The 26762-nt window shown below is 39.9% G+C and overlaps 2 protein-coding genes across 2 annotated transcripts in view; one reads left to right on the top strand and one right to left on the bottom strand.

Annotated features, from left to right (window-relative positions):
• LOC110983154 (uncharacterized) overlaps window positions 1–14310 on the top strand; it is a 26400-nt gene extending 12090 nt beyond the window's left edge. The window contains exons 11-25 of the mRNA XM_022242155.2: window positions 1245–1355; window positions 1804–1914; window positions 2235–2472; window positions 2704–2825; window positions 4224–4319; window positions 4939–5295; window positions 6262–6384; window positions 7071–7193; window positions 7893–8004; window positions 9826–9897; window positions 10466–10537; window positions 10975–11046; window positions 11231–11302; window positions 11405–11494; window positions 11897–14310. Of these exons, the coding sequence (XP_022097847.2) occupies window positions 1245–1355; window positions 1804–1914; window positions 2235–2472; window positions 2704–2825; window positions 4224–4319; window positions 4939–5295; window positions 6262–6384; window positions 7071–7193; window positions 7893–8004; window positions 9826–9897; window positions 10466–10537; window positions 10975–11046; window positions 11231–11302; window positions 11405–11494; window positions 11897–13070 (2945 nt within the window). The 3' untranslated portion in view covers window positions 13071–14310. The remainder of the gene's footprint in view (window positions 1–1244; window positions 1356–1803; window positions 1915–2234; window positions 2473–2703; window positions 2826–4223; window positions 4320–4938; window positions 5296–6261; window positions 6385–7070; window positions 7194–7892; window positions 8005–9825; window positions 9898–10465; window positions 10538–10974; window positions 11047–11230; window positions 11303–11404; window positions 11495–11896) is intronic.
• LOC110983155 (uncharacterized) lies at window positions 14242–26762 on the bottom strand. Its single transcript, XM_087131285.1, has 3 exons — window positions 26603–26762; window positions 18241–18328; window positions 14242–16416 (listed from the first exon to the last, which is right to left on the bottom strand). Exons 2-3 carry the CDS (start codon window positions 18326–18328, stop codon window positions 15938–15940), a joined length of 567 nt encoding a protein of 188 aa, XP_086987411.1. The 5' UTR covers window positions 26603–26762; the 3' UTR covers window positions 14242–15937.

Here is a 26762-nt window from a genome sequence, read left to right as displayed (position 1 = left end):
TTCAGTTACAATTAAAACAATGACCAAGATAGACAAGCACCAGATTTATTCCATACTCTAAAGGAAGGAGGGGGGGTGGACAGGCCTTGGGCCCGGACTGGGGGATGCGTCCACAACCACTTTTGTTAAGGTTACTGTTTTACCATGTGAAAGATCGCTTTGGCTGTGGACAACACCTGTGTGCTGAGTAGTTTGATAATACAGAGGGCGCTGTTTAGCCCAGCAATGGGCAAGATGGGGCACAAAACTACAGTTCGACCAGTAGTCCATTGCTTTTTAATAGTTCACAAATGCAATTCAGTTACACACGACCAACCATAGTTGACCCAATTTTCTTTTAATTAAATCTCATCGTTACTCATATTTCACCGTTGGTTGCGAGCCTCGCATCGTACATGGTCATTGAAGTCTCCTTCCATTACTGTTGTGTAAATGGTGCTCTCTGAATTGATAAATGAAATCGCCTATTGATAACAAGGGGCCTGACCATTTCTCTGGGCCTGGCCCGAAATGGTTGACTAAATGGTTAAAACCAATCCATCGCTCAAGCGATGGTAGTTCAACGATAGGTAACTATAGTCGTCGCTCAAACTTGCCCAAGGGAGCGAGAGTTGACTGGCATAAAGAGGTCTGGGAGGGAGGTAATCGCCAATTTGCTTAATGTGTATACACAGAAGATAAGGCTACTGGCAGTAACATTTTCCGACGTTTGGCCTTTTGTCGCAAGATTTTGTTAGAGCAAGTAGTAGTCATTAGCAGTCTTTAATAAGGCCTAATAATTGCTACATGAGCAACTGAAAAATTGGTATGGGGGAGGGAATATCCCAAAAGATCTCAGAGATGGAATCACAAGTCAACATTAAGCCACCACAAGTCAGGCATTCGTCGTTCAGTCCTTAGTCATATCTGACAAGCTATTTTAAAATGAGCTGCGAAAAGGAAATTCCTTTGCCATTGTTTGCCTCTTTCATTTGACTGACTTGTCGACTGACTTGTGACTGACTTGATTGTCTCCATGACCCCACACCTTTTCTGATTTTAATGTTGGCTGACAGTTGTAAATCCGTGCCCAGACATTTCAGAGTGGTGGCCAATCCGCTTTCATCTAGTTCATCCGTCAAATAACCTGGCTACCGCCAAGGTGTGAGCAAAACTATACCCAACCTTATGCATTTTCAACTCCATTTCACTCTTATGTAAGAATATAACACCACAAAAAATCGTTTCATTCACCTCTGCCACAGAGTGCTCAGAAAAGGAGTTCGCTTGTTTGTCTGGCCTAGCCTGCATTGATCAGGTTTCTGTTTGCGATGGGATGGCAGACTGCCCGGAATATTCTGATGAGTTTGGCTGCGGTGAGTTGTAAATACAACATGAGCTGATGTTGAACTGAAAGCTTTCTCCTGTAACCAATTGACCATACTAAAAATGACACTACCACACGTGGCACCATGACATTTCAAAGAAATATGCCTTTTTCAAATGCGCACCCTTGATCTTTATTTTGGTCGCCCCTGCTTTTTTCAGAATTTGTTGTGTTCAGTTGTCGTGATGGTTGAGGTTGTTGCGGACTTTGTCGTTTGTTTCTGCTTATGGATCTTGCTGTTTGTTTTAGTCAGATCCAAGAGCTTGAAATTGTCGCAACTGTACTTCAAGTAATGCACAAAAGATGGTTTAATGGGGTAAAGATCCGGGTCCCAAGCTAGAAAGTAGGGGTCTTTGAAAGCCGTTGTCTGCTGGCATACCGTAATCTATATCGATTTTATTCATCTGTTTGAGAATTCACGTCTGACTCCGTTGTAGGAGAATGCCTTCCAACTGAATTTTCCTGTTTGTCAGGAGAATGCATTGCTTCCAACAAAAAGTGTAATGGGTGGCAAGACTGCACGGACCTTTCAGACGAATTTGATTGTGGTAGGTTGTTTGACACTTTTGAGGAGGTATGGATACCACAACTATACTTCTCCAATAGCTAGCCAGAGACTGAAGCGTAGACTCCAAACAGATGAAGAGATTACTAATATACAATACTGATATATATTACTGTTATATTTGCCCAACCAAGACTTCAATACAATATCTTGTATGGATTCTGGAAAGCCTAAAGTAAGATACAGCAAAATAATGGTTCTGACAGCAATCACTGATTCCAAGAAGAACCTACTTCGAATACCTTCAAAAGGTTTTCAGTGACAGTCGAGGAAACACATACCTTTCATTTTTCTCGACACAAGACCCATGCGATGAGTCCTTCCGTGACCTGTCTAGCAACGGCATCGCAGTAATCACCTCACCAGGCTGGAATGAGGACTACCGGTACCCAAACAGGGCTCAATGTCTTTGGAATCTGGTAGCAGATGTGGGGAATCGTATAGTGCTCACATTCCTTGAATTCTCCTTGGAGGAAGGCTATGACTACCTCTACATAGGAAATGGAAATGGGTCCATTGACTACTTTATCAAAGTAACGGGGTAAGAATCTGAAATTTACAATAACAACTTTTTATCTTAGGCATAATAACAGGAAATCGATGAGGCAGGGCGTCAAATATAATGCGTTTTGAGCGTTATTTAGCAAAGCCAATTTACCCACAGGATTCCTAATGAGTCTGTCGCGGCTGATTTTTTTCTTGCGCAGCTGTACGCCTTTATAAGCACTGATTTAGATCAAACGTTTTAAATACTTTGGTTTTAACGTTTCAGGGAGCGTTTTCCACGTAGCGTTGCTTCAAGGGGAAACACAATGTTTGTAAAATTCTTCTCGGACGAGATAATTACAGATGAGGGATTTCGGCTTAGGGTTCAACAAAAGGCAGCTGACGAAGGTAACTTGAATAGCCCTCTCCAGCTAAATTACCCCTCGAGTTATGCTGTTGAATAGTTGCTTTTGTTTGTCAGGTCCATCTCATCTTAATACGAAATAATGTCACATGTCTGATCTGTAAGGGGCTGTTTTTACAGTAGGGGGTGAGGGACAGGAGAATACTCATGGTTGACTTGGTGATATAACATTTCTTGCCTGCACAAAATGTGCTGAATAGGCTTTTCCTTAAAACGTCGCCCTCAAACTCTCGATGTCCCAAAATCTAAACTTCTTTTTATTGTATCAATTTTAGTGATAGGTGCCGCTGTGCACACATTTTCACGACGTTGACCTTTTAAAAGCTATCACAGATGCTCACTTCATATTTTTAAGGTGCCTGTCTGGCAAACGGATATATGTAAAACACTGAATGAAACAAGTATGACTTTTACGCCGTCCGTTCAGTTAATCCATATTTACCTGTCCTGACATAATTGCCGGACAACAACAATTGCTAAGGCAGAGAATCAGTTGATATGGTAGACATACCAGATCTGGATATCAGAAACTTGGAAACAACACGCCTAGAGTAGAAGCACCCCCTCGTCGGTTGATAAGAGCTATGATGGTGGAGAAATGCTCGTTTTGTTGGTAGCAAGGCATACGAAACGTATTCCTCTTGTTGTCGACTGTGAACCAGTGAAACATTGCGCACCAAAAGGAGTTGACTAAAAGTATACACCAAACTAGCCTCCGTTGCTAGAAAAATTGCGCTCTCTCTTGTTTTCGCTCGGGTCCATACCGCCTTGTCGATACAGTAGCTTCGACACCCATTGCCATGGGCAGATTCCTTGTAGCACGAGGCATTATCGAAGACGCTTGCAACCCTGCTTTTTATGTGAGTGTATTACCAACAAGACCGTTAATTTATGGTCAGTTTCTGTGATCAAAGTGGGGATAAAATGCAAAAAAATACAAAGAAAAAAGTTCGGAATTCTTGTTCGAACCGTGATGCATACGGGTCATTTGAAAAGAGATTCATTTTAACGTACCCAACGTCAGCAGATATTGAAGACAGTAACCACCAACAAGGAAATGGGTTGGAACATTATGTCCAGTTTCGGAGATTTTAGATGTACAGTCTGTTACAGACTAAGATCACCAGTCCCAGATTTCCGTAATGAAGAACAGTGCAAGCTAAGAAAGGTGCCTGAATTACACCTACAAGCAGGACAGGTCCCGAGGAAAGATTTATGAGTTGCGGATCTTTTGTGGTACCTAACAGACACTTAAAACCTTTGCCTCGTTAGCAATTGCCACTAAAAGTGCCTCTAAAGCAAACCATAAGGCATAACAAAAATCAGTGCTATACATTCAAGTGGCTGTTGATGGCAATATTAAATATTATTCTTTCTTTCAGTTTCCTGCGAAGATGAGTATCTCAAGTGTGATAGAGAGGATCACATTTGTGTGCAGAACGACACGTCTGAATACGGTCACCTGATGTGTTATCAGGGTAGGGGCTCCAGTAGTTACTCGCAAAGCAATTGAACGAGGGTCATATTCTGCTAACCTCTACTGTGTTCATTCTTAAGAAACCCAGTTGGGCTATTCCTGCAAAAAGAGCATTCATTATTTGCGGGCCTGAAACCTCAAGAAATTCGAATGCAAAACTATCCAATAAAAAGTGGCTAATCACTCTTCGCAAAATAAGTAGCACATAAACAGATACGATCAGCGGGATGTCAGCATGAAATGAGTTTTTTTTTAAGATTGAAAAAATACATGTTATGTTTTGACGGCACAGTATTGGATTTTGATTGACTTTCACGTAAATATTACATAAGATTCCGATTGCTGTTAATTGCTTTCATCTCGTAAAAATCAGATCCAAAGCTGGAGTTTCAAGAACAATATTGACGGGAAATGTGGGTTTTATCCAGTCCTGTCTTTTTAATTTCGTTTGTTCAGTTTGGGTAAATTTGAAAGCAACATTTGGAAAATACTGCCTGTGATCGTTGTGACAAGACTATGAATTCAAGGCCCTCTGACGATTTGTGAAGGACTTAAAAAAGGTGCAGTTTTAACAAAGATTGAAAACATACATATGATTTCCTCATGTTATTTTTATCAAGATATTTGTGGGCCACGCAGTCTTTATGTCTGGCACTATCCGGTCCCTCTCGAGTCCCCTGGCTATCCGTCAAACTACCCATGGGGTATCTACTGCGTCTGGAACATCACGTCCAGCAAATCCAAGTCCATCCTGGTGACTATACTGGATTTCCAGACCGAGCGGTCCAAGGATGTCGTTGAAGTCCGAGGCAGCACCTTGCACGGAGGCCAAGGGATGGTGTTCGAGCTCCGGGGAACGAGCAAAGTGCGCACAATGGTGTTCAACTGCAGCTGGGCCCTGGTGTATTTTGCCTCAGACAAGACCGTGTCATTTCAGGGTTTTCGCTTGCAGATTCTTGCCAACTTCTCAGCAAACAGTACGCCGTATACATTTATACCAAAGCATAACAGAATGAAACTGAAATCTATGTCGGTTGCTTGACAAGTTTGTGCACACGTTGCAGTGTAATAGAGCCTACTTGTCGAATCAAAATATGTAAAATGAATTTGAAGCAAATGACCTAAAATTTAACATTCAGTTACATTTTTCGAACTCCCTATCATTACATTTAGTCTTCGAACTGGTTTGTTTTAATGGAAATATATATAGCAACTTCATCAGCAATGAATTCTAACCTGATTGTAGAAATCCAGCTGGTCTCTTTTTCGCTCAAAATCAAATATTAGTCCATAGTCTATCAAACAGCAGGTAGGGTTATTTTGCAAGCCATTTTTGGATTAATTGTTAAACATATCAATTGGATTTTACGAATAAATGCAACCGAAATGACATTTTTCACTTTTGTGAGAGAGCCCATTGCTTACAACACTCTTGAGGGCTGCCAATTTATTTGATGATGGTGGGAATGACATTATACGCATAATAAGATTGATGGAAGAGGCTTGTCGACTTCTAAAAACACCTGCGCCGGTTAACGATCAAAACAGTTTTTTTTTATAGTGTGCACATGGCTCACGCCACATTGTCAGTCCAATCTATGAACCCCACTTTTATGCATGAATATTTTTCCATATCTATCGACCTGTGTGCCAAAAACTGACTGGAATTAATTTTACAATCTTTACTTACAAGAGGTAATTTAGGAAATGCGCTCTTTCCATGTGAAGCCAACTTCGTTACGATTCTTTGTCAACACAAATACTCAATACTCGTGTCGATCAGCCACAATCTGGACGTGAAATAATTTGAAGTATCAGTTGGACATCAAATTGTCGAAAATATAGTGAAAAGACGACAAGTGGTTGTGTCAATGTACACTTGGCGTTCATCAGTGGTTATTATCTTGAAACGGACGTCTTTCGTTTTCTGGTTGGGCAAACAGATGAAACGTCCTGCCCGGATTCGGACCTCTTCGACTGCGGTGATGGGTCGTGCGTTTCACCAAATGCTAGATGTGACGGGTTTCAGGACTGCCAAGTGGATGGATCAGATGAGATCGGCTGTGGTGAGGAGAGGTTTTTCTGTTTTTGTTTTCATTTGAATGCAACTGCCAATTTATAGCACCTGTTTTTAGCGTTTATTGTTCACTAGCCACTATCAGAGCACCCAGTGTGTCTGTTACAGGCGACCCTGCCCTTGTTCGTTTTGTTAGAACTAGCTCATGCTCCGGAAATAAGCTAATATAAATAGGCAACTCAAGTTGGCTCTATTGTTGGTTCAATAGCAGGAAGCAAAGGGGTTGCGACCGCTTTCAGGGTGGATTTTAAAATTTTCACCATCGTTGGAACAGAAGGAGTTGTTTTTGATGTTAAAAGATTCTGCAGTTGTGGATGCGTCCTGTCTGGTGGTATAGTTTGGTGTAGGGCAGGCCTGCGAAAATAGGCATTAATTTTCAACTTAAAACGGAAAAAGCTGTGGTTGTGTAGCCGTTAGTGGCGTTTGGAAAAAGGGAGGGCAATGAACCTGATATAAGTAAACGCAGCTTATTTTTTTAAATTAATTTTTAGTTTTGAAATTTAGGGGTGTGCGATATATGTGTTTCCCATATATAGGAGTTAAAAAAAACCCATATGTTTAGCAGGGTTTGAGTACAGAATGCAATGCTGTAATTTTTGAAGAATGGAATTAAATGATTGGTGTACGTACTGTACAGTAAAAGCTTGATTACATTTCTGTTTGCTTTTGCTTTAGATAAAATTCAATGCTCGGATTTTTTCCAGTGTGCAAATTCAAATCGTTGCATACACTGGCACAACGTGTGTGACGGGGAACCCGATTGCCCAGCTGCTGACGATGAGACCAACTCCGAATGTGGTACATTCCTGTGTCCAAACTATTCGGGCCTGGTTGGAATTTAACACGGCTGTATACGGGAAATGGATTAAGCCACGTATACCTACCCCAAAAATTACGAGCACGCCTCACACGTTCGAATTACCATGAATAATTATCGCTCATGCACACCGCCAAAAACTGCAGTCTGAAAGGCGCACTCTCTTCGGCAGTGCCTTAGCGCATTGTTATTCATTATCTTGAGCTCGGGAGCTATGTTCAGAATTTTTCGGATAAGCTTGACAGATTCGTCAAGACTACTTTTTGTGGCAGGTCGTCTCTTGTGAACGTAGTACTCTCTACTAGTAGTGCTATTCGGCTGTGCTTTCCAGAGCATGCACCCTGCACGGTGTGCACCGGCGAAAACAGTAAAACCAGTCCTGGGGCAAGACAAAATCTAACCTTGTATCCAGCTGAGCGTTGTCAACAGCCCTTGGCAGATCAAAGTTAATGGACAATAAAGTCAAATAGTTTGATGCACCTTGGGAAAAATATGATTATTAATTGCGTGAAAAAGTCACTGGTCAGAGATTTGGTAATATTGGAAACAGAGACATAAACAGGAGAGAAAACAAGAAAAATTATTTCCTACTATGTACTTCTTTGTTTTTCAGCTTTTTAAATCGAACATTTCCATACAGCATTCTGTCTCTTACCTTTTAATTTTGTTTTAAATTTTAGGAAAGCGTTGCCCGGAAGGTTGTGATTGCGACGTCGTCACTGACAGCGTGCAATGCAGGCATGGCTGGAGTCAGACCACGATTGCAGACATAGTTCAAAGGACACAGACCCTGTACGTATCCTCTTCGTAAAGAAACACCCCTCCGAGGATGCACCTACGTCAATTTTTGACACAATGCAGCACATTTTGATAAAGAGGTTCAAATCTAGTTGTAGTTAAACGATCCCATGATTAAATGCCCTTTTCCATTTCTTTTAAAATAAATCAGACGGAGGCCTTCCTAGGAAGACTTCTCAGTATGTTTTGAGGGGGAATTGTCCTTTTTGGGGGACGTGATCTGGAGTGGGGTGATTCCGTGGAGGCACCTACATCAATATCTGACACTATTCAGCACCTTGTGGCCAAATTGTCTCAGATTTAGTTTTAGGTAATTAAACGATCCCTATTCAATGTTTTCCTTTTTTCCAAATTAAATCAGACGGAGGCCTTCCTAGGCATTTCTCGGTATGTTTTGTGAAGGAAGTGTCTTTTTGGGGCGTGGTCTGGAGTGGTGGGCGCTGAATTCAACAATACTGAAATACATCGGCGATACTAAAAATACTTGGGAAATTCCCACTATACAAAATCATGCTTGAATTACCGTGACGCACTCATCCAGGGCCTTTCTAGCACTACAGCTGGGCCTAGACAGTGTAAATATTTCCACGTGGCAAGCTTCTCCAGACCCAGGCTTGGCCCTGTCAATCACACTGTTTACAATGCTGGCACCACCCACAAGTTTCCAGACACGTTGGCAATTATCCCACACAATGGCCTGATACATTTTCCAAAAGGAAGGAGTATTTTAGACGGGAGTAGGTATTCCATGTATTTAATAATGTAGTAGTGTTTTGTGCACAAACATATGATGATGGATCCCCCCTGTTCCAGTCACTGCCAGGGCGATCCCAAAATTGAAACCCCTCTCAAAGGTAGTTCGATCAGGTGATGCATGGCAGTTGGTAGAACAATCAGATCGCGTGATTTCTGAGGTGGTTTGGCTGCACGCTCCCACTCCTGAGAGCCATATAAGAAGAGGTATTCATTTTGCTGGTACTGACGCGACTGTAACGCGTGCATTTCATATTCCTTACCGACACAGATCATTTTCCACAAAAGGGCCTCTGTTGCTAAAACATCGAGCTCTCTCTCAGTCCATCTGGAGGCCCATTATCTTCGTATTTTGCCTCCAAGCCGTATATTGCCCAATAATAATGATATGTTGAAGATCGGTTGAATCATTTTTACCACACGCCCAGAATGAGAGACCTGGAACAAATGACAGTCAAAGTTCAAGTGAAATTACAGTGTTAGAAGCGTTGGGAATAGAAAAACGGTCGGATGCTATTTTCTGCAATTCACCTCTCACTTTGAGTAGAACAGGATCATTTGCCACTGGAAACGTTTATGGGCGCTGGACGCCCTAACATTATGTCAAGTGTACCTTTAAATTGTCACTTTTACTGGTACATGCATACATCTACAGGATTTTAATTAAACGACTTCAGGTAGGGCCTAAAGGTACCACTCAGTTCATACCTTCATTTTTATACTATATCTGAAAATATAATGTGCACATGGTGAAGCCAAAAGCTGTAGGGATCATTCACAGTTGCACCTTGACACTCTGATTTTAACTCTAATATAGAGATTTTAATTTAAATAAAAGTATGCTTCAGTTAATGTATTATGTTTCTTGTGCTCATATTAATTGACCTTGTTCACAGGGAAACCACTTTTTAATTGTGTCCTCTGAATTTATCATATGCATTGTAATTTGTGAAACGTGGGCAGTGCCAGACTGTTTCGAGTTCCAAGTCAGCTTTATTGGCAGGGCAAGAGTGAACTGTAGGTTGGGCTAAAGCGAATGTATTTATCTTAAATTGATTTCAGCTATCTCTCAGGTGGAAACTACAGCGTTCTCAACAGGGGCATGTTCAAGAACTTGTCAAACCTTAAAGGGCTGTAAGTACGAATTGTGCAAATTCAAGGCTCTGCCTGTTAGATTCAACTTTCGAATGTCTTCCTTTTAAGTAGGCATTTGTTATGTTTCTGTTCGAAAGGAATTATGGTGTTAGTTTCCACAGTAAGGTTTTGACTATGGCGGTGATTATTCGTGTTGGATACTGTTACCATAGTAGGGTGGGGTCAACCTCTGCTTATTGACATTTTCTTTGTTAAAGCAGCTTACATCCAAAGGTTGTAAGCCCGCCTTAAAAACAATAACCCTTAAAGGGACCTCATTTGAGTGCTCGGTCAGAGACAAAATGAGGAGATGAAATTGCTTTAAAAAACGATGACAAATACGGTAACCTACCTATCTGAAACAAACATTTGACCTCCTGCAAAAAAACTCCTGGATCCGCCTCTAACGTTGTATATAATGAAGAAGTAAAACGTCCTCCTAACTCTCTTCAAAAGTATATGAAATTACAAAGTATTCAGTATTTTATCCTGTCTTCTCCATTATACTTTGCAATTTCATACTTTTTTACAATTTTGAAAAAAAACTCATGTCTATTTTTTCCTTTAGGTGGTTGCCTCAAAATAATATAACTGTCATCTTAAACGGTACCTTTGACGGTCTCCAAAATTTGACACTGTTGTGAGTAGATTTTTTAAAAAAGCAAACTGGTAAGGCTGGAAGACACCTAAGGTTTCCTTTTAAACGAGACACTGGATTCAAATAACCGTTTCTATGTAGTCTTGTTAATTTCAAGATTTCACAAGGGCATGGATATCTTCCGTGGGGAAGGCCTCCACTGTTACGTCTATGAGTAAGACAAATGTGCACAAAGATCGTTCTATTTACATCACAAGACTTTATTTATTAGCCTTGCTGACTGACGCAATCGGTTAGATTATTTAAATTTTATCCAGCGCAGACCTTTTCATTAACAACGTGTGGATGTTTTTCGGGATGAATTACTCTTATTACTACATCTTTACATCTCCTAAAACGAACCAAGAAGCAAACAATTATGTAAATAATATTTTAGGTATTAACAACTGCAGTTTACCCTTAATTATTTTTCCCTGCAGAGATATATCTGAAAATTCAATCTCAACAATTGGCTCTTTCGTATTTAGCGAGCTGGAGAATCTGGACGCCCTGTAAGTAGGGTTTATTTTTAAAATTCGTTTCCAACAATATGAGGCTAGATTCAATGAACAGCTATTTTGTATCAACACAAATGTACCTGCGCTTTGAGAGCACATTATTCTGTAGGGAGCCAGCACACTAAACCAGAAACATTTGCGCCTGAGGGATAACTGGGTTTTTTTTGCTCCAAACTAGAATTGCCAGGAACATCTTTTTTGATGAGATACAAAGTGAGGCATTCAACGGACTTGCAGAACTGAGAACGCTGTAAGTGGAAAATTGAGAAACTGATCGCACATCTTCAATTGAATTTTTGTGTGGATGTTGAAGTTACTATCTAACAACATGTTGACATTCACCTTGAAACAGAGTTTTGACAAGAGGCGTGCCATTGAACCCCTCGAAACCTGTTGGCATTAGGAAGAATGCATTGAGCGGTCTCAAGAAACTACAAGACCTGTAAGTTTGAACAGTTTTTTTGGCTTGTCTGATTTTGAAGATAGATGTACAGTCATTCCTGACACATAATGGTAATGGTTAAATTCTTAGGCGAGGCAGAGGACATTGCAGAGATGCACCTCCTTGCTTAGAAAAGCAGAAAAAAAGATGTTGGGTAGAAAAGGCTGAAGGGAAAGAAATTAAAACGGGAATAAGAATTAAAACCAGCAATATGCTTAAATAATCATTGTACCTTGAAATTGACCATTTCCACTGCTAGTGGTTTGTCACGTTGGCAGCGACTGGTGCTTTCCCGATGGAAAACATCCTGGTAACGCCCATGGCCTTTAGAAACAAGAAGCACCGTATCCTGTAAGAATATTTTGGAAATGTTTATTGTCTCTGAGCTTTGGTCTAATACAGGTACGTTGACAACTACCGGTTATGCTGCGATTTTGTTGCGTCAGTTAATGGTTTTGAATTAGAGAACTGCAAGACTACTGAGGCCATGCCTCCACTGAACCTCTGTGGAAATCTAATGCAAAACAAACTCTTGCGTGTTGCTATGTGGGTTCTGGGCCTAAGCGCTCTCATCGGCAACGCGGTGGTCATAGTTTGGAGGTGTTGCCAAGGAAAAACAAATGGAGGAAAGAAGAGATATTCATTCTTGGTGCTCAACTTAGCAATTTCTGACTTCATGATGGGGGTGTACATGTTGATAATTGCGGGGGCTGATGTGTATTTTGGTGAGAAGTACTCCAGTGTACCGAGCGAGTGGCGGTCGAGTCCGGTCTGCAAGATAGCCGGGGTGATCTCAGTTCTATCCAGCGAAGCCTCGGTGTTCTTTGTAACTTTGATTAGCATCGATAGCTTCTTATCAATCGTTTTCCCCTTCAGTGGGGTCAGATTCCGGGAGAAATCGGCCACAGGCTTGGTTCTGACCATATGGATAGCTGCTTTGAGTCTGAGCATTTGGCCTACCATCCTCACCAGAGATGACTCTAATGTTTACGGTCTATCGGACGTTTGTATCGGTCTCCCCCTGTTGACTAAACCGGAGAGTTACATTGTCCAAGAGGCCGACATAAGAAATCCCCTGGGTTCTTACACAGTTGCCGTGCAAATTGGACAAGGCAGTCAGCCAGTTTGGACCTATTCCATTGTCCTGTTTCTGGGTGTCAACATGGTGTGTTTTCTTATTGTCCTTTGCTCCTATGTTGCCATATTTGTCAAGGTCAAGCGCACAGCTAAAAGGGTCCGAAAAACCGCGCACCGTAGTCGTGAGATCAAGATGGCTGCTAAGATGGCGCTGATAGTGGGTACGGACTTTGCCTGTTGGATGCCAGTGATCATTATTGGGATTTTGTCCCAGTCAGGGGCGGTGCACATTGGCCCAGAGGCGTATGCCTGGTTTGTTGTCTTCGTCCTTCCCATCAATTCATCTTTAAACCCGTACATTTACACGCTCATTACCGCTGCATCTGAGTACCTGCAGGCCAGGGCCGTGCGTGAGGAGAAGTTGAAGCTCATAAACGAGATGAAAACAAGGTCAATGGAAACCCTGCCTTCAACTGGTTTGGACACTGCACTATCATGAAACTAACTGCCATGAAAACAAGTAAGCATCCAGCATCAAAATTGTACTACCGATCAACATTTGGTCAATTATTAACGGATTGTTCCAAAAGTGCTGTATCAATATTGACGTAATTTCTTTGGACCTTCAGAAAAGTACCTTGATTCTTGTAAGATCTTCGTTGTAATGTTTCATCATAATTTTTTCTGTAATAGTCAAAGTAACTATCCAGCAGCTCACTTTTTTTTTTCTTTTTTGCAATTGGTGTTGGTATACTGCAATATGGTTTTCTTTTTATTTGTATGTATTTTCTCAATGCCAATGATATAATGGCAGACAGCGTGGGGAGTTCAGTTTTGAACAGCTTTATTGGGAATCCAATCCTGTATTGTGGAAAAGGTTAACACAGTGAAACGAAATAAAATCAGACTTTAGTTAGCTTTCTGTCTGAAGATAGTCTAAATAAATTTTTAAAAGGTAACAGATGCAAGAAAATCTCCCCAGGGTATTATTCTTCACTCAAAACTACAATAATGATCACACTTGTTCTGTAGATTGCCTTGTCTCAGCCTCATCATTCACCTGTAGACTCTGAACCACATCGGCCTGGGACATTTTTAGCCCCCTGCGGCATGTATAGGTCAGGGGAACGCTCTACCGATAGATGTTTGTGCTTCCAGATTCCCGGATTTGAAACCATGAAATTAACACTATTGGTTTCCCCTTGCAAATAAATGTGAGCACTCTTATGAATGCCATGACAGGCTAGTTTTAAATCAGGTTTTTGCAAATGCAGACTTCAGTGAACCACATATAATATACAGGGGACGTTGGATATACGCTTATTGTTTCTAAGGTGGTACGTAAACGCTTATCCCAGATACATTATTTACAGAAAATAGTATGCCGTATGGGTAACCGCTCGCCTTAGTATCGTAAGGCTGCGTGTGCTTAGGTATAACTGTGGCTGCGTTTCGGCGCAATGATAAAAGCTTTGTAAAAATGCTTTGTGCAAGGTAAAGACTTCTTGAAATTTCGAATAAAACTTGGAGCCAATAAAGTACCCAATGATGCAAGCTTGGAAATCCTGGGTTTGTATATTCTTGAGCCGGGAACCAGCCCTGCAGGCACTTGGTAAAAGGAGGAAATTTTGTGGGTAACGCAGGAAGAAGAAAAGAAAATGCTTGGACGGTTTGACATTGTTATTATTTGGGGTCCAGGAGCCTTTTATTCGTTATTTATCTTAAACATATAGTTGGTGTTCATATAACAGTAAACGAATTGAATCATCCATTTTGTCTCCCATTTGCGAATCTTGTAATGTAATCAGCTATTATGTTGTTTTAGCCTTCACATTTTAAAAGTATCCTAAACTATATATAACGGTCATATGCTAGCTTATTAACGGTTTTGCCCTTACCCAACGTATATTAATAAGCACTGTATGCTCATCTCCCCAACGCAAAAAAATACATCTTGAAAATATCCTAAACTAAATTGGATGCCACTTTTGTTCGTCGCTAATCATTAAAAACTCTTGAGTCAGATTTAATGTTATCTCACTCTCTTTATGTAGACCTCAGTTAAAAATATAATTTTGAGTCAACGCGTATCTGGTAGCACCAGAGCAAAACTCTTTTAACCTCTGCACATCCTCCATAACTTGAATGTGCTAGTATATGACCAGTTGTAACCCGTGGTTTGGGGGGGCTGATACGACTGCTTGCAGAGAAAATTCTGAGTCCCAAGGAAAATAAAAGAAGCAAACCATAGTCACATACCCGGTGAATGTGGGGATTGTGGTGGAAGAAAAAACGGCACCTATTACTATCAAAAGAATGCAGTTGTGAACATGATGGTTAGCTCTCTGACATACGACGGCCAAGGCGTTAGTGATGAAATTACACGCATGTTACTATGATAAAACTTTTGGCCAATCGTGTACACTGACGCAGGTGGCATGTGTCTGATAGCCAATGGATGTGTTCCAAACACAGCGTGCCCCTTGCATAATAAGTAACCGTCTTGTGCCTTGTTTAGCTTTTTCCAACATGTTACGGCAGTGTAAGGGATATTCAGATAGGTCTTTGGGAACAAAGTCTTATAAACTAAATTAAATGTGCCATTCAATCTTCAAATAAAAAGGTCGATCACATGGGAACTCTGCAACTAAGGCATTACTGGTTGAACTGATTACAAGAATAATGAATTTTATTTGGTGAGACCATTGACCCGCAACACAGAGTTGAGATTATGGTTTGACCTTAAGACCACAGTTTAAAACAAAATTGAAATATAGTAAAGGAAAACATACCATTCTTTAAAAGTATTGTATTGAGAGATTGTTTTAATGATGTCAGATGCCAGAGTATGTATTTTCATAAGATGATGTTGCTCAGCAATTTCACTAAATAAGTCATATTGATTTCACCAATTTGTCGTCCACACATAACATACCGTGATTTTCCCAAAAAGTGAACCCTAAAATATTTATTATTTGGTTCAAATGTGTCTCTGTGTAAAAAATGATGTAAACGATATGTAGAGACAAGAACAAAACTAGGAACTTTCCTATCTGAGTACAATAAACGTCACTGTATCCTGAAATTCTGTGTACGTAAATGGTAAAATTAAAAGCAGATACTAAGTAATGTCGTTTTTTTGTAAACATGAGTCGCACCTACGCGCTAATGACCACACGCCTAATTCTCAATTCCGTTATGGTATAATAATAGTAACATGAGTGAAGAAAGTGATTTAATTGTTGTCCTGAAATTAACTAACATCCCTCGCCTTTCTTACTGTACACTGTGTAATGGATTTATAGCATTGAGTAAGAACTAAATGAATAATGAAAAATGAAACATGATATCAATTAACTTAAAATACTACATGCAATCTGGTCCCTCAACGTCGTCCTTGAATTTCTGCACCGTTCCACTCCAACTTGCTGTATTGTAGTATTTCTTCCAATACTCAGCTTGACCGTTAAGATCATCAGGGATGTTAAATGGTCTGTTGGACATAAAAAGCAAAGCAGCGATGCCTGAGTAGAGGGGCTTCCTCAGGTGCTTCCAGGTAACCTTGGCCCAGTCAATTCCACAGATCTTTAGTATAAGTTTATGCTTGCCACTCAACTTAGAATGGCTATCAGTGTCTTGAGTGTCGTTGAACGCTGTCTCATCCACCTGCCAGATACCTCCATGGTAGCCAGAGCGATACGTGTTTTTATCCGTACCAAACTTGGACTCCACACAGGCGATGCGAAACAGAAATACACTGACGTCTTTCCCAATGACCCCTTTCATAATGGCTTGAAGGTTGCTGATAGTGTCGTTAACAACCATTTGCCCCCTTGCTCCAGGCCCTGCATTTGTAAGAGTTAATTTCAATATTTTGAAAAGTACTGGGTGCAATAGTTTTAAATGACCTTTTTTGGTTAAGCATCTTTCACGTTTAGACGGCGTCAAATCCAAACAGTCTTGTCTACCGGTTTAGCCATGTGGATATTAAGCGTCGTGGTTATAGAAAAAACTCTATTCCTCGAATCTAAAATCTGATTCAAACAGCTCCATGAAGGATGGGTATAGTACAAATATTTACGAAGCCGAAGAGAAATTTCCATCGGAATTAAATGAATACATTTCTTTTGAAAAACTGAGAATTGTGTTCAGAACAAGAAAACCTTTAATGGCTCAAAGAATAATATGGTTATTCAAAAAATGACTTCTGTTTTGAACACAACCATCGTATTTTGTATGCTTTTTGTGTTCGCTTAATTAAACAACGGTAGAATTTTTATCTGTCAATTTCTCTTTTAATTCCAAGGTCTACAACGTCGTAAACAGCATCTTAAAGGATGTCCCTCTCCCTCAGGAGATTGTTTAATTTTCAGGCACCGAGAAAGTATGCCAAAATAAAAAAGAAATGTTTTGGATCCACCCTGGAAATAATGAAACGTTGTAACTACAGTCTTTGTTTTGAATGAGGATCTGCACCGGGGGGATGTTAATTAATTTTGGATTTCTGCCCTTCCTCACATATATTATAATGTATCACACTGTATACTCAGTGTTTTCCCCCGAAGGCTTGTGAAAACATCACAAACGTACTCGGGTGGGCTGCGAACCCACGACCTCATACTTACTAGTGCCAGCCGACACCGGCAAGCTCGGTGGTCGAGTGGTTAAGACGTCTGAACTGGTCCCACCCGATTGCGCTTGTGGTTTTTCCATAAGCCTTCGGGGCCAAACACTGAGTATACAGTGATACAATACAGGGCGAAATTCTAAAATTAACTACAGTCTTTTAAAAACATGTTAAAATCTTACCAGCGATAAGTATCTCTACCCCACCTAATTTCACAGCGCTGCATGTTAATTAAGCATGAGTTGTATATCCAGCATGCTATATACACTCTAGACCATCGTTACCTAACACAACCCCCTGAAACGAATTCCCCGGACTCCAGAGAAACAATGACCAACACAAAGTGTGGGGGGGTCTCTCTGTCTCATACCTTGCTTCATATTATAAGTAGAGCCTCTCGTTCAACATTAATGCAGAACTTATTCTACGCAAGCAAGGTAAACTGGTAGCTCTCACATAACGATTAAGTGCTTGGTTCAGAGCATGCCATAAAACTAGCAAATGAATTCCAAGGGACACAAAAGTAGGGGAAAATCAGGGTAGGTCTAATTTTCGGTATGGTAAAGGAATAATGTGAAGGAGGTTATTGATTGAAATTTTGGACTGTGTCCTCTCCTCCCTCTTTGCTTTTCTTAGTTACGGCTTTTTAGAGCAATACACTGATCCATAATCGTAGATCAGTCAGCTGCATACCGTTTTTGAGAGACAAACACTCCTGATAATATCGTTGCTCATATGTGCTATCATCAGCTTTAAATATTGGTATAAAGTATTGTGCATTGAAAACACATATCAAAGAATGCCTCACTAAAACAGGCTCAAGGAAATGTTGTATGCATTCATGGCAACTAAACGACAATAACAAAAGCACCAGCAATGCTTAACCTTTATTTTCTAGCCACTTCTTTTGTTAGTGCTGCCTGGGAGCTTATCAAACAAGACAAACTACCAATATACTTTGGTCGGAATCAGACCTTGAGGCACTACATACTGCGAATGGTGAAGTAATATATTTTAGCCATGAATTTGGATTACTACTCACGTGTAATTTCTGTGCAGTGCTCGCAAGAAATCACTAATTTAATCAGCACAAGGAAGATAGACAAAGCAACTACACATCTGAAAGCCATCTGGAAAGAGAAAGTTATGCAAAGTTGGTAAAATATTGCCTGTTGTCAACCACAACAGATAAAAGTGAGCACGATCTAGAAGAAAAAACGAAAAAATAACTAAATAATCTATAACTGTTAACAAAGAAGTGGGATTCCAACGCAACTTCGAACTCTGAAATTAAAGGGATAGAACAAATATTAAGGTAGTTCATTCCAGAGATGGGGACCTGCAAAAAGGTCGACCACTCCATGAATTGGGAGTATGAGGAACAGAAAGGAAAAAGGAATCGGAAGATCTTTAAACACCTAGGTGGACTGTACATTGTTAACAAGTTGACATGGTATTGGGGGTAGAATCGTGCCAACAGTAAAAAAAACCAGTTACAACAACTTGATATGGTCGTAAACATAGAGCTAGTGTAACGGCTGCAAAGTGGGAGTAATGTGAGCTCTAGATTTGACAAGAGTCACTATAATTTTTAACCCTTTGGTGTCGAGCAAGCCGATTGTCAGGTAACCAGTAAAGCAAGGAATTAGAAGACATTGAGCAGATGAGATTACCAATGAAAAAATTGAAACTCGATGGGCTTTTGACAAAGCTCACCAACATTTGCTTAGAAGACGGATTAAGTTTAAAAATCTCATTGGTAATCTCGTTGGACGGTGTAGGTTTGGCGTTTACTTCCCCCGCAATAAAAAGTCCAATTTGAGCAACAAAAAGAGCAATTTATGTAAAGAAAAGAGCAATAAAAAGAACTATTTGAGCAATAAACAGAGCAATTTGAACAATGAAACAGCACTTTACACCTTAAAAAGACCATTGAAAAATAAAAAGTTCATTTTGAACAATAAAAATAAAAGATCCGTTTGAGCAAGGAAAAGAGTATATTTTAACAATGAAAAGATCAATTAGAAAAATTCATTTGAACGATAAAACGAACAATGTGAACAATGAAAAGAGTAGAAGAGTAATAAAAAGAGTAATACAAAGAGCAGCTTCAGCAATAAAAAGACCAATTTGAACAATAAAACAATGAAAAATTAAACAATGAAATATGCAAACCAGAAACAGTAAATACGTGTATATTTAAGATATATGGAACGATTTCAGTTGTTTCGTGTCATTTAAAGGTCATCCTTCGCAGGGTCAACTTGAATGGTATTTATACAGCCAAGCCCTATGCGTGTCACCAGGGTGACAAATGCTTCGGACAGAAGTTTAATCTAGAGAGGCACATGGAGAATATCCATGTTGAGGAGGAATCAGACATGAATGAAGCTGACGAAACCTCGGATTCTGTTGAGGAGGTCAATGACGAAACCTCGGATGAAGACAGTTCAGATTTGGAAGACAATGCCGCCTGCCAAGATTGTCTTGCTGAAGCTAGAGACACATAGGGGGTGAGGGATGAAAAATATGACAAGTACGTCAACGAAGGCATGGATGAAGATCAAGCCAGGCAGAAGGCAAACAGAAAGACCCTCATGGCAGTAAAAACAAGACTTCTTCGACAGCTATAAGGAGTTCCTGTCAAGTTACCTATATTTGAGGGAAAATGCAACTTAAAAGGACATTGTGGATGATCTCGATGGAAAACTTGATCAAGGCATGAACGTCAACAAAGCCTTGAATAGAGTTTTGCCTAAACATGCTGAAAAATTTGCCGGACTGTTTCTGACAAAGAGGAACATGCCATAAAGATAACAGTTTGTAGAGAAAAATGGTTCCAAACAGAATGAGTCCATGTAATGCCTCTGATTTCAAAGTTAACAAACTTCCGGTAATCACCCTTGTAGTAATTCTTAAATTTACTAAGATAATTATTGTAAAAAATCAATAATGAACAACGGGGGTAAAACGGTACCAGTACAAACCTACAATAAACCAATATGTGAAGTCCACTGAATTTGTTTTGTGTTATACTTGTCGGTATGACTATCGAATAATAATTCTAAGGTCGGATATTGGCCAGAACTTTTACACAATATTCCACAGCACAAGTAAATTTACCCCTTTGGTAGATGTTAAAAATCCCAAACTGACGTCATGCTGCCCCCAATAATCTTTGATTTTATATAATGCTGTATTTTACATTTAGGTTCCACAAAAAAGAACGACAGTAACGTTCCGCGCTGACTGAATTTGTAAAACGTATACATGTACAGGGTATTAAACCGCCGTAAAACATCTGTTCAAAGAATTTTAATAATTCTGTCAGAGCCAAAACCATGTAAATGTCGAAGGTAATCTACGTAAAACAATCTAATTCAAAGGGGTAAAAATTCAGCTAGGGACAACAGAATCTTCTTCCCGTATTGATCAAATCTCTCTCCTTTAGTGTCCAAAGGTTGAGTAGTGTCTTTCGTTTTATACCGTTAGTATATGCGTTAGACCGTTGACGGTCATTATCCAATTGAAATTCAGGAAATACAAGAGACTTCCTATTCAGAACGTGTCCAATCATGCATTCCCATTACGACTGATCAAGTGTTAAATATTAACGAAGTGGAACGTTGAAAATTCAATTAACTTTCACAGTACTGAGAAAGTTCTGAACCCAGCATGAAAAATGAGTGTACAACATTTTAACCACTTAGAAGTGCACACAGTCTTGTGCATTTTTAAGTTGCGACCAGGACTAACGGCCCAGAGTGTTCCGTGCAGCTTCAGTATTAGGGCACGAAACATGCAAGTAACGTAGAGGGAGCTAATGGCGTCACCGAGGTCGTTATTCGTCTAAACACCATGATGTGAGCCTGCGCGGGATGTTTGAAAGGTAAGGTGAGAGCACGCAGCCTGACAAATCAATGTTGAAGATTGCAGCTGAGAGCGGGGTGATTTTCCAGTTGAAGCAAGATATGGGACGGAGACAACCCCCCCGCTTTTGTGTTGGTCATTGTTTGACAGAATCTAAGGAATTCTTTACAAACTTCTGGGGGTTGTGTTAGGTAACGATAGTCTAGAGTGTGTACAGGGATTGAACAGGTAAGGGGGGTACCCCCTCCGTCCCATATCTTGCCTGGTATATGATTTTCAGTGTAGGCCTTTCAGTAATGGATCTCATTTTAGCATTTTTATTCATTAAGCTTTGCTACTGCACTTTAATTTTTATTGTTCCGTTACCCCCTGGCGTTGACCAGGATGAAGAATAGACCTTCCTTTGGAATTTGTTCTGCAATTTGAACCGGGTGTTTCTGTGAAGCTGCACATTTGGTTTGCCTTTGTCAGTTCCTTGGCTGTACGGTTTTCTTTTCCCTGATTTCCCCGAAAAAATACAAACAAAATGATGAATATTCACAAAACAATAGTACTTGAAAGTAAATATTAGTGACTTTTCGTTCATGCTTTCTTAATCCCTCCTGTTATATTAGCCAACCTTTAACACTAAAATGCAAAATATATGCTACCCTTTGTAACTATACGACCAACTATTTATACGTGCAAAGAAACATTAATTTATTATACTTTATTGGTCGTGGAATTTCAGGCAATTTAGAAATCAACGTCTGTTTGCCGACATCCCTTTTTTTCAAGCGGTGAATTCCTTTTCTTCGTTCAAATTTTTCGAATGCAGTTACCTTAGACCGTCGATGTTCATTGATATTTAGATGCGACCGTTGTCCTCGTCGTTCCTTTATTGGTTAACCGTCGATGTTCATTGATATTAAGATGCAACCGTTCTCCTCATCATTCCTTTATTAGTGAACCGTCGATTGGACGGCCACTTCGAGAAAACGACGATTAGTTTCTTTGCTTTAATTCTTTGTGAAATTGTAAATTATGTTATAGCATTTAGAGAAATATAACAAATTCTTAAAGAAATGAAACCAAGATGCTGATATAAAGTTAATAAATATCAATTTGTTTTGTAGTCTTCACTTTCAAATGTCAAATCCACAGACCGAATCACTGTGCTTGCCGGATCCAATGAAAAGCAACCCCTTTATAAGAAGAATAATATGCATTGCTACATTAATTTTATCAAAGAAATGTTTGAAAATATGGCCCAAAGACACATTGCTGATTGCTTGATTATATATTGATATATATCAAGACGTTGTTTCAGAATTTGGTGCCACAACTTTCAAACAGTACCACTTTTTAGGGGGGGGGGCGAAAAAAGAACGGGAGTAATAGTTATAGGGAGAACATCACCCCGGACCAAAAACCTGAGCACGCTACTGCACGTCTTCAATTGAATGGCTTTGACGCAAGTTCAGACTATATGGCACCTCTACAATACATTAATGAACTGAATCCGACAAAGCATAAGCTCTACATTTGACACAGCCCTCAAAATCAATTGTGCAATAGCTGCGTGTTTGCGACGTGAAGATGCAACACACACAAAGACTTTGCTCATACTTTTTTTTTGGACACGTGCTCAACATGTCTGATATGTGCCGCTCTTGCGAAACTGTCAACCCTCTCCTGCTTACATGCATTATAACTGCATTTGAGTTTCACGTAAACTGAAATATATACATGTGTATACCTCATCAATTCAAGCGCTAGCATTTGATTGGACTGGTACAGTACTGACTGGTTCCATTGTTTTCGGTTGCTTTCGATTGGACAGCGCTCGTCGTACATATCTACATGTGTTTTGAATGGTCCAAAACGAAAGAACGGTAGACGGGCCAACGCTCACTTCCAACGTGCACAGTGTAATCATTAACACAATAATCCGCCGACACAGCTCACCCACTATGTACAGTCCATTGTCTAGGGATTGTCCCTCTCATTACCCGGCGGCACGAGCTGTCTACGGCGCTTCCTACTCCTTAATTACCTTAGGATCTCCCTGTAGGCTAGGCAGTATTTTTCCATGACGTCACACCACTGCTGACTCATCCTTTTTCATCATGTTGTGCCGCAATTTCATAAGCAAGGTCAATTTGTACCGAAATGTTTACCCCCTTCTATGTTTTTTTCTTATTTCATCACCCCTAGACCAGGGTCAACCCGTGCCAGACTTTCTGACTTTATCCTATGCATATCCCTTGCCAAAGGTGAATCGGTACTATATTTTTTGACCCTATCCTCATTCTTTTTCATATGTTATGATCATAATTATTATACTTATGCATATTAATGTGACCTTTTGCTATTTTTTTGTCGCAAAGGTCAAACTGTACCCAACTGACCCCCCGCACTACTGTCGTCTGCTACAATATATTTTTTTAGGCTGACGACCATTATGGCACTATTGCGCATGCGCAAATACACCAACTTAATGGGTGCACAGTCTATGGGGACCAAATATCAGGTATATTTGGTCCCCATAGACGTCGTATGTAGTCGCCTGACTTAATTGGAAATTTGAAGCTTGTATTACTGACTGCCCATTTGTTTAAGGGAGCGGGAATAATTCCAAAGTTGACTGCACATGCGCATACCGAACACAGCCGAATCGTCGAAAAAGATTGGCAGCTTCGGGTACCATCGGGCCGAACACCGTCAAAAAGATCGGATGCTTTCTCAATCTAAATGCTTTTTCAATATTCTGATGTTTTTTTAAAGTTGGATGCTTTCGTAATTCGGATACTTTCTGCGGAACTCGAAACCTGGGGCTTTTTATTGTCAGGGAAAATGCATTCGAACCTGGAAAACGTTAGATATGTCAAATTTCATTCGGATTTTGAAAACATGTTAGGTCTGAAAAAATTTACTCGAATCTTTGAACCGTATTAGGTCCAAAAAATTATTCGTATCCTAAAAACGTGTCATGTCTACAAACTTTTATTCGAATCTACAAAACATGTTGGGTCATAAAATTTTCATTCGAATCTTAAAAACATGGTAGGTTTGTAAAAGTTCATCCAAAAAGATATATTAGGTACGAAAGATTTCATTCGATTTTGGAAAATGAATTAAAAAATTCAAAGTACGGTCATAACAAAAAAAACGATTTTTAAAAAGCATTACATTTCTCAGAAAACGTAACGATCTTTTTGACTCCAATTCTGCTTTGTAGAAGCTAAGTGTTCATATACAAGACATTTTAATAAGAACTTCCCGTGGCAACGTAAATATTGGAATCATGTTGAAGAAAGGATTTTTACCTCGAAGGGAAAAATTCTAGCAATAGGATCTCAGCAACCAATGAGACTACTCATGGAGGTGCTTGGAGTATCTGCTAACGGCACAATTTTAACCATCTGCTTCTCTCATCCATCAAAATTCCATCAATTCCTTTCAACCACATTCCCAGCAAAAACCTAGCAAAATGTTGGTAGCCGTATAAAAGCATCGTGTTCAAATTTGTATACTCTTGGTTTTCATGGGAAATGTTTTTGGATAGTTGCACCGGAAGCAAGGAGCAAGGAGCAGCTGGAATGTCCTCTGATAAATACAACAAAACCAGTGTCCTCAAGTATAATACCATGTTTCATCATGCCTTTGCCCAAGTCAAAACACTAGCTTCCAAAAACCCACAGTCTTAGGTTGATGTTATCTTCTCCCTTGCATACTTCAGGGCCCCCAAGTTTCATCACTCACTTTACTTCTCCTTAGTACCTAACACCGGCGTCCCTACAGATCTAGTGGGAGCGCGGCTGAAGGACGAGATAAACACACACGTATTTTTTTCTTTAAAAGTATTACTTATGTACAGTACGTGCTCCAGTGCTCGATCATTGCTTAACTCTCAGTTTATTTTGTCTTGTTTGACCGTTGCTGAGAAGTAGGTGGTTGTAAAGGAGCACAGCATTTTCGAAAAACAGATTTTGTTCAGGACACAACAAATGTTGTTAAGAGATTAACAAATATTTCTTGAAGGAACAGCATTTTCTTTTAGTTAAGGGATCAACCAATTTTGGCGAGGTTACAGCAAATGTTGTAGGGGAAACATCTAATCTTCTTTAGAGAACAAAAATTGTTGTAGGGACAATACAATTGTGCTCAGGGAACAGCAAATTTTGTTCATGGAATAACAGAGTTGTGTTCAGGAAACAACAAATCTTGTTCATAGAATAACACAATCGTGTTCAGGAAACAGAAATGTTTTGTCCAGGGAACAGAACAATTGCCAAGCAAACAATTAACGTTGTTTATTCGGAACAACAAGGTCTTGCAGAACAATGGATATTTGAACGGACATTTTCCTGCACTTTAATACACATGCAGCTGGTGCTTCAAACACACTCACAGAAAGGAGTTTTTGTGTCAGTTATTGAGGGTTTTCTTGCCACCAAATTGATACCTGTCTTGTCTTTTTGTACAATTTGTCCGCAATTGTGTTGTCCGGCGACAACAGCTTTTCCTACATTGTGCGTAAACCACCGTAGATTACACTCTTCAGTGTATCAAAACTCATTTCAACGTGTGAAACTATTGCACTGCAAGTGACTGAAAACCCTCCATTATTTATAATACTTTTGTTGGGTTACCAGCGAAACCAATTAATAGACGGGTTGCTCTGCCCTGTGGACAAATATTAAGATTGATGCCGGGGTCCAGTGGAACTGGGGTACATTAACTACAGTGTGTTGAAAGGATGAACTGTCTGCGTACCGACACCACAAGACAGTAATCATATAACGATAATCTAACAGTAGTTTAAAAAAATCTGTCGTAGTTTTTTAGGCCTTTTGTCTTTAGCTACTCCAACTGATGAAATCCTCAATTGCAACAAAGCAATAGCCCCCGATTCTCCTGTCTTGAACTATATACCACGCAGTACATTCGATTAACCCCGAAAAGAATCAAGTAAAAAAAAACGCACTGGGTATGAATTTTAATGCTTCACTCTTGCCTACAGAAGTTTCAAATTTTGAGCGTACAGCTGATTCTACTTCAAATGTGGCTGCCCCAAGGCTAAGAATGATTTCGTAACTCCCAAATTAACTGAAGGTCGAAGTTCATCCTGACTTACGGTATATGTGTCTATAGACAGTTTGACTCTAGTTTCATAAAAATGGAACCTGACCATGAAATAACATCACTGTCAACGGTTACAAACAACAGTTTTCTCTGAACTTTGAATAAACACAGAGGTCAAAATTTGATACAGCCTTGCTTGAGTTTGATCTGCTCCAGCTTGAATTTCAGTTCTACACTGTAAACAGTTCAACAATGAAAATTCGTCATCATCAAAGTGTGTTTATTCAGGGAAAACATTTCTATAGTTTATTGATGAGGAAAGAAATTTAATTTAAGCCTTTATGGTAAGTACTGTAATACTGCATACTGGCCAGGATATCTTCCTTCTCACAAGGTACACTGTACTGTAAAGGTGCTTATCCACAAGAAAGAACCCGAAGGCAATGGGGAATCCAGTTTATACGTACCTCGACGAGGTAGACAAGTTCTCAAGATTGTTGTTCAGATGACGGATGTAAGAGCGTTGTTGACGAAATGTGTGTGGTACCCACGGTGTGGTTGAGGCTCTGTGAAGAACGTTCCGGGGTCAGGTAAAGTGTGCCAGCCAAACGAGCGAACACCCGGGAA

The sequence above is a fragment of the Acanthaster planci genome, linkage group LG21 (genome assembly GCF_054643075.1).
Source record: "Acanthaster planci isolate LZ-2023a linkage group LG21, COTS_SCS, whole genome shotgun sequence".
NCBI classification, from domain to species: Eukaryota; Metazoa; Echinodermata; class Asteroidea; order Valvatida; family Acanthasteridae; genus Acanthaster; species Acanthaster planci.
Note: the sequence above shows the minus strand (reverse complement) of the source record. Positions and strands in the feature narration are given on the sequence as shown.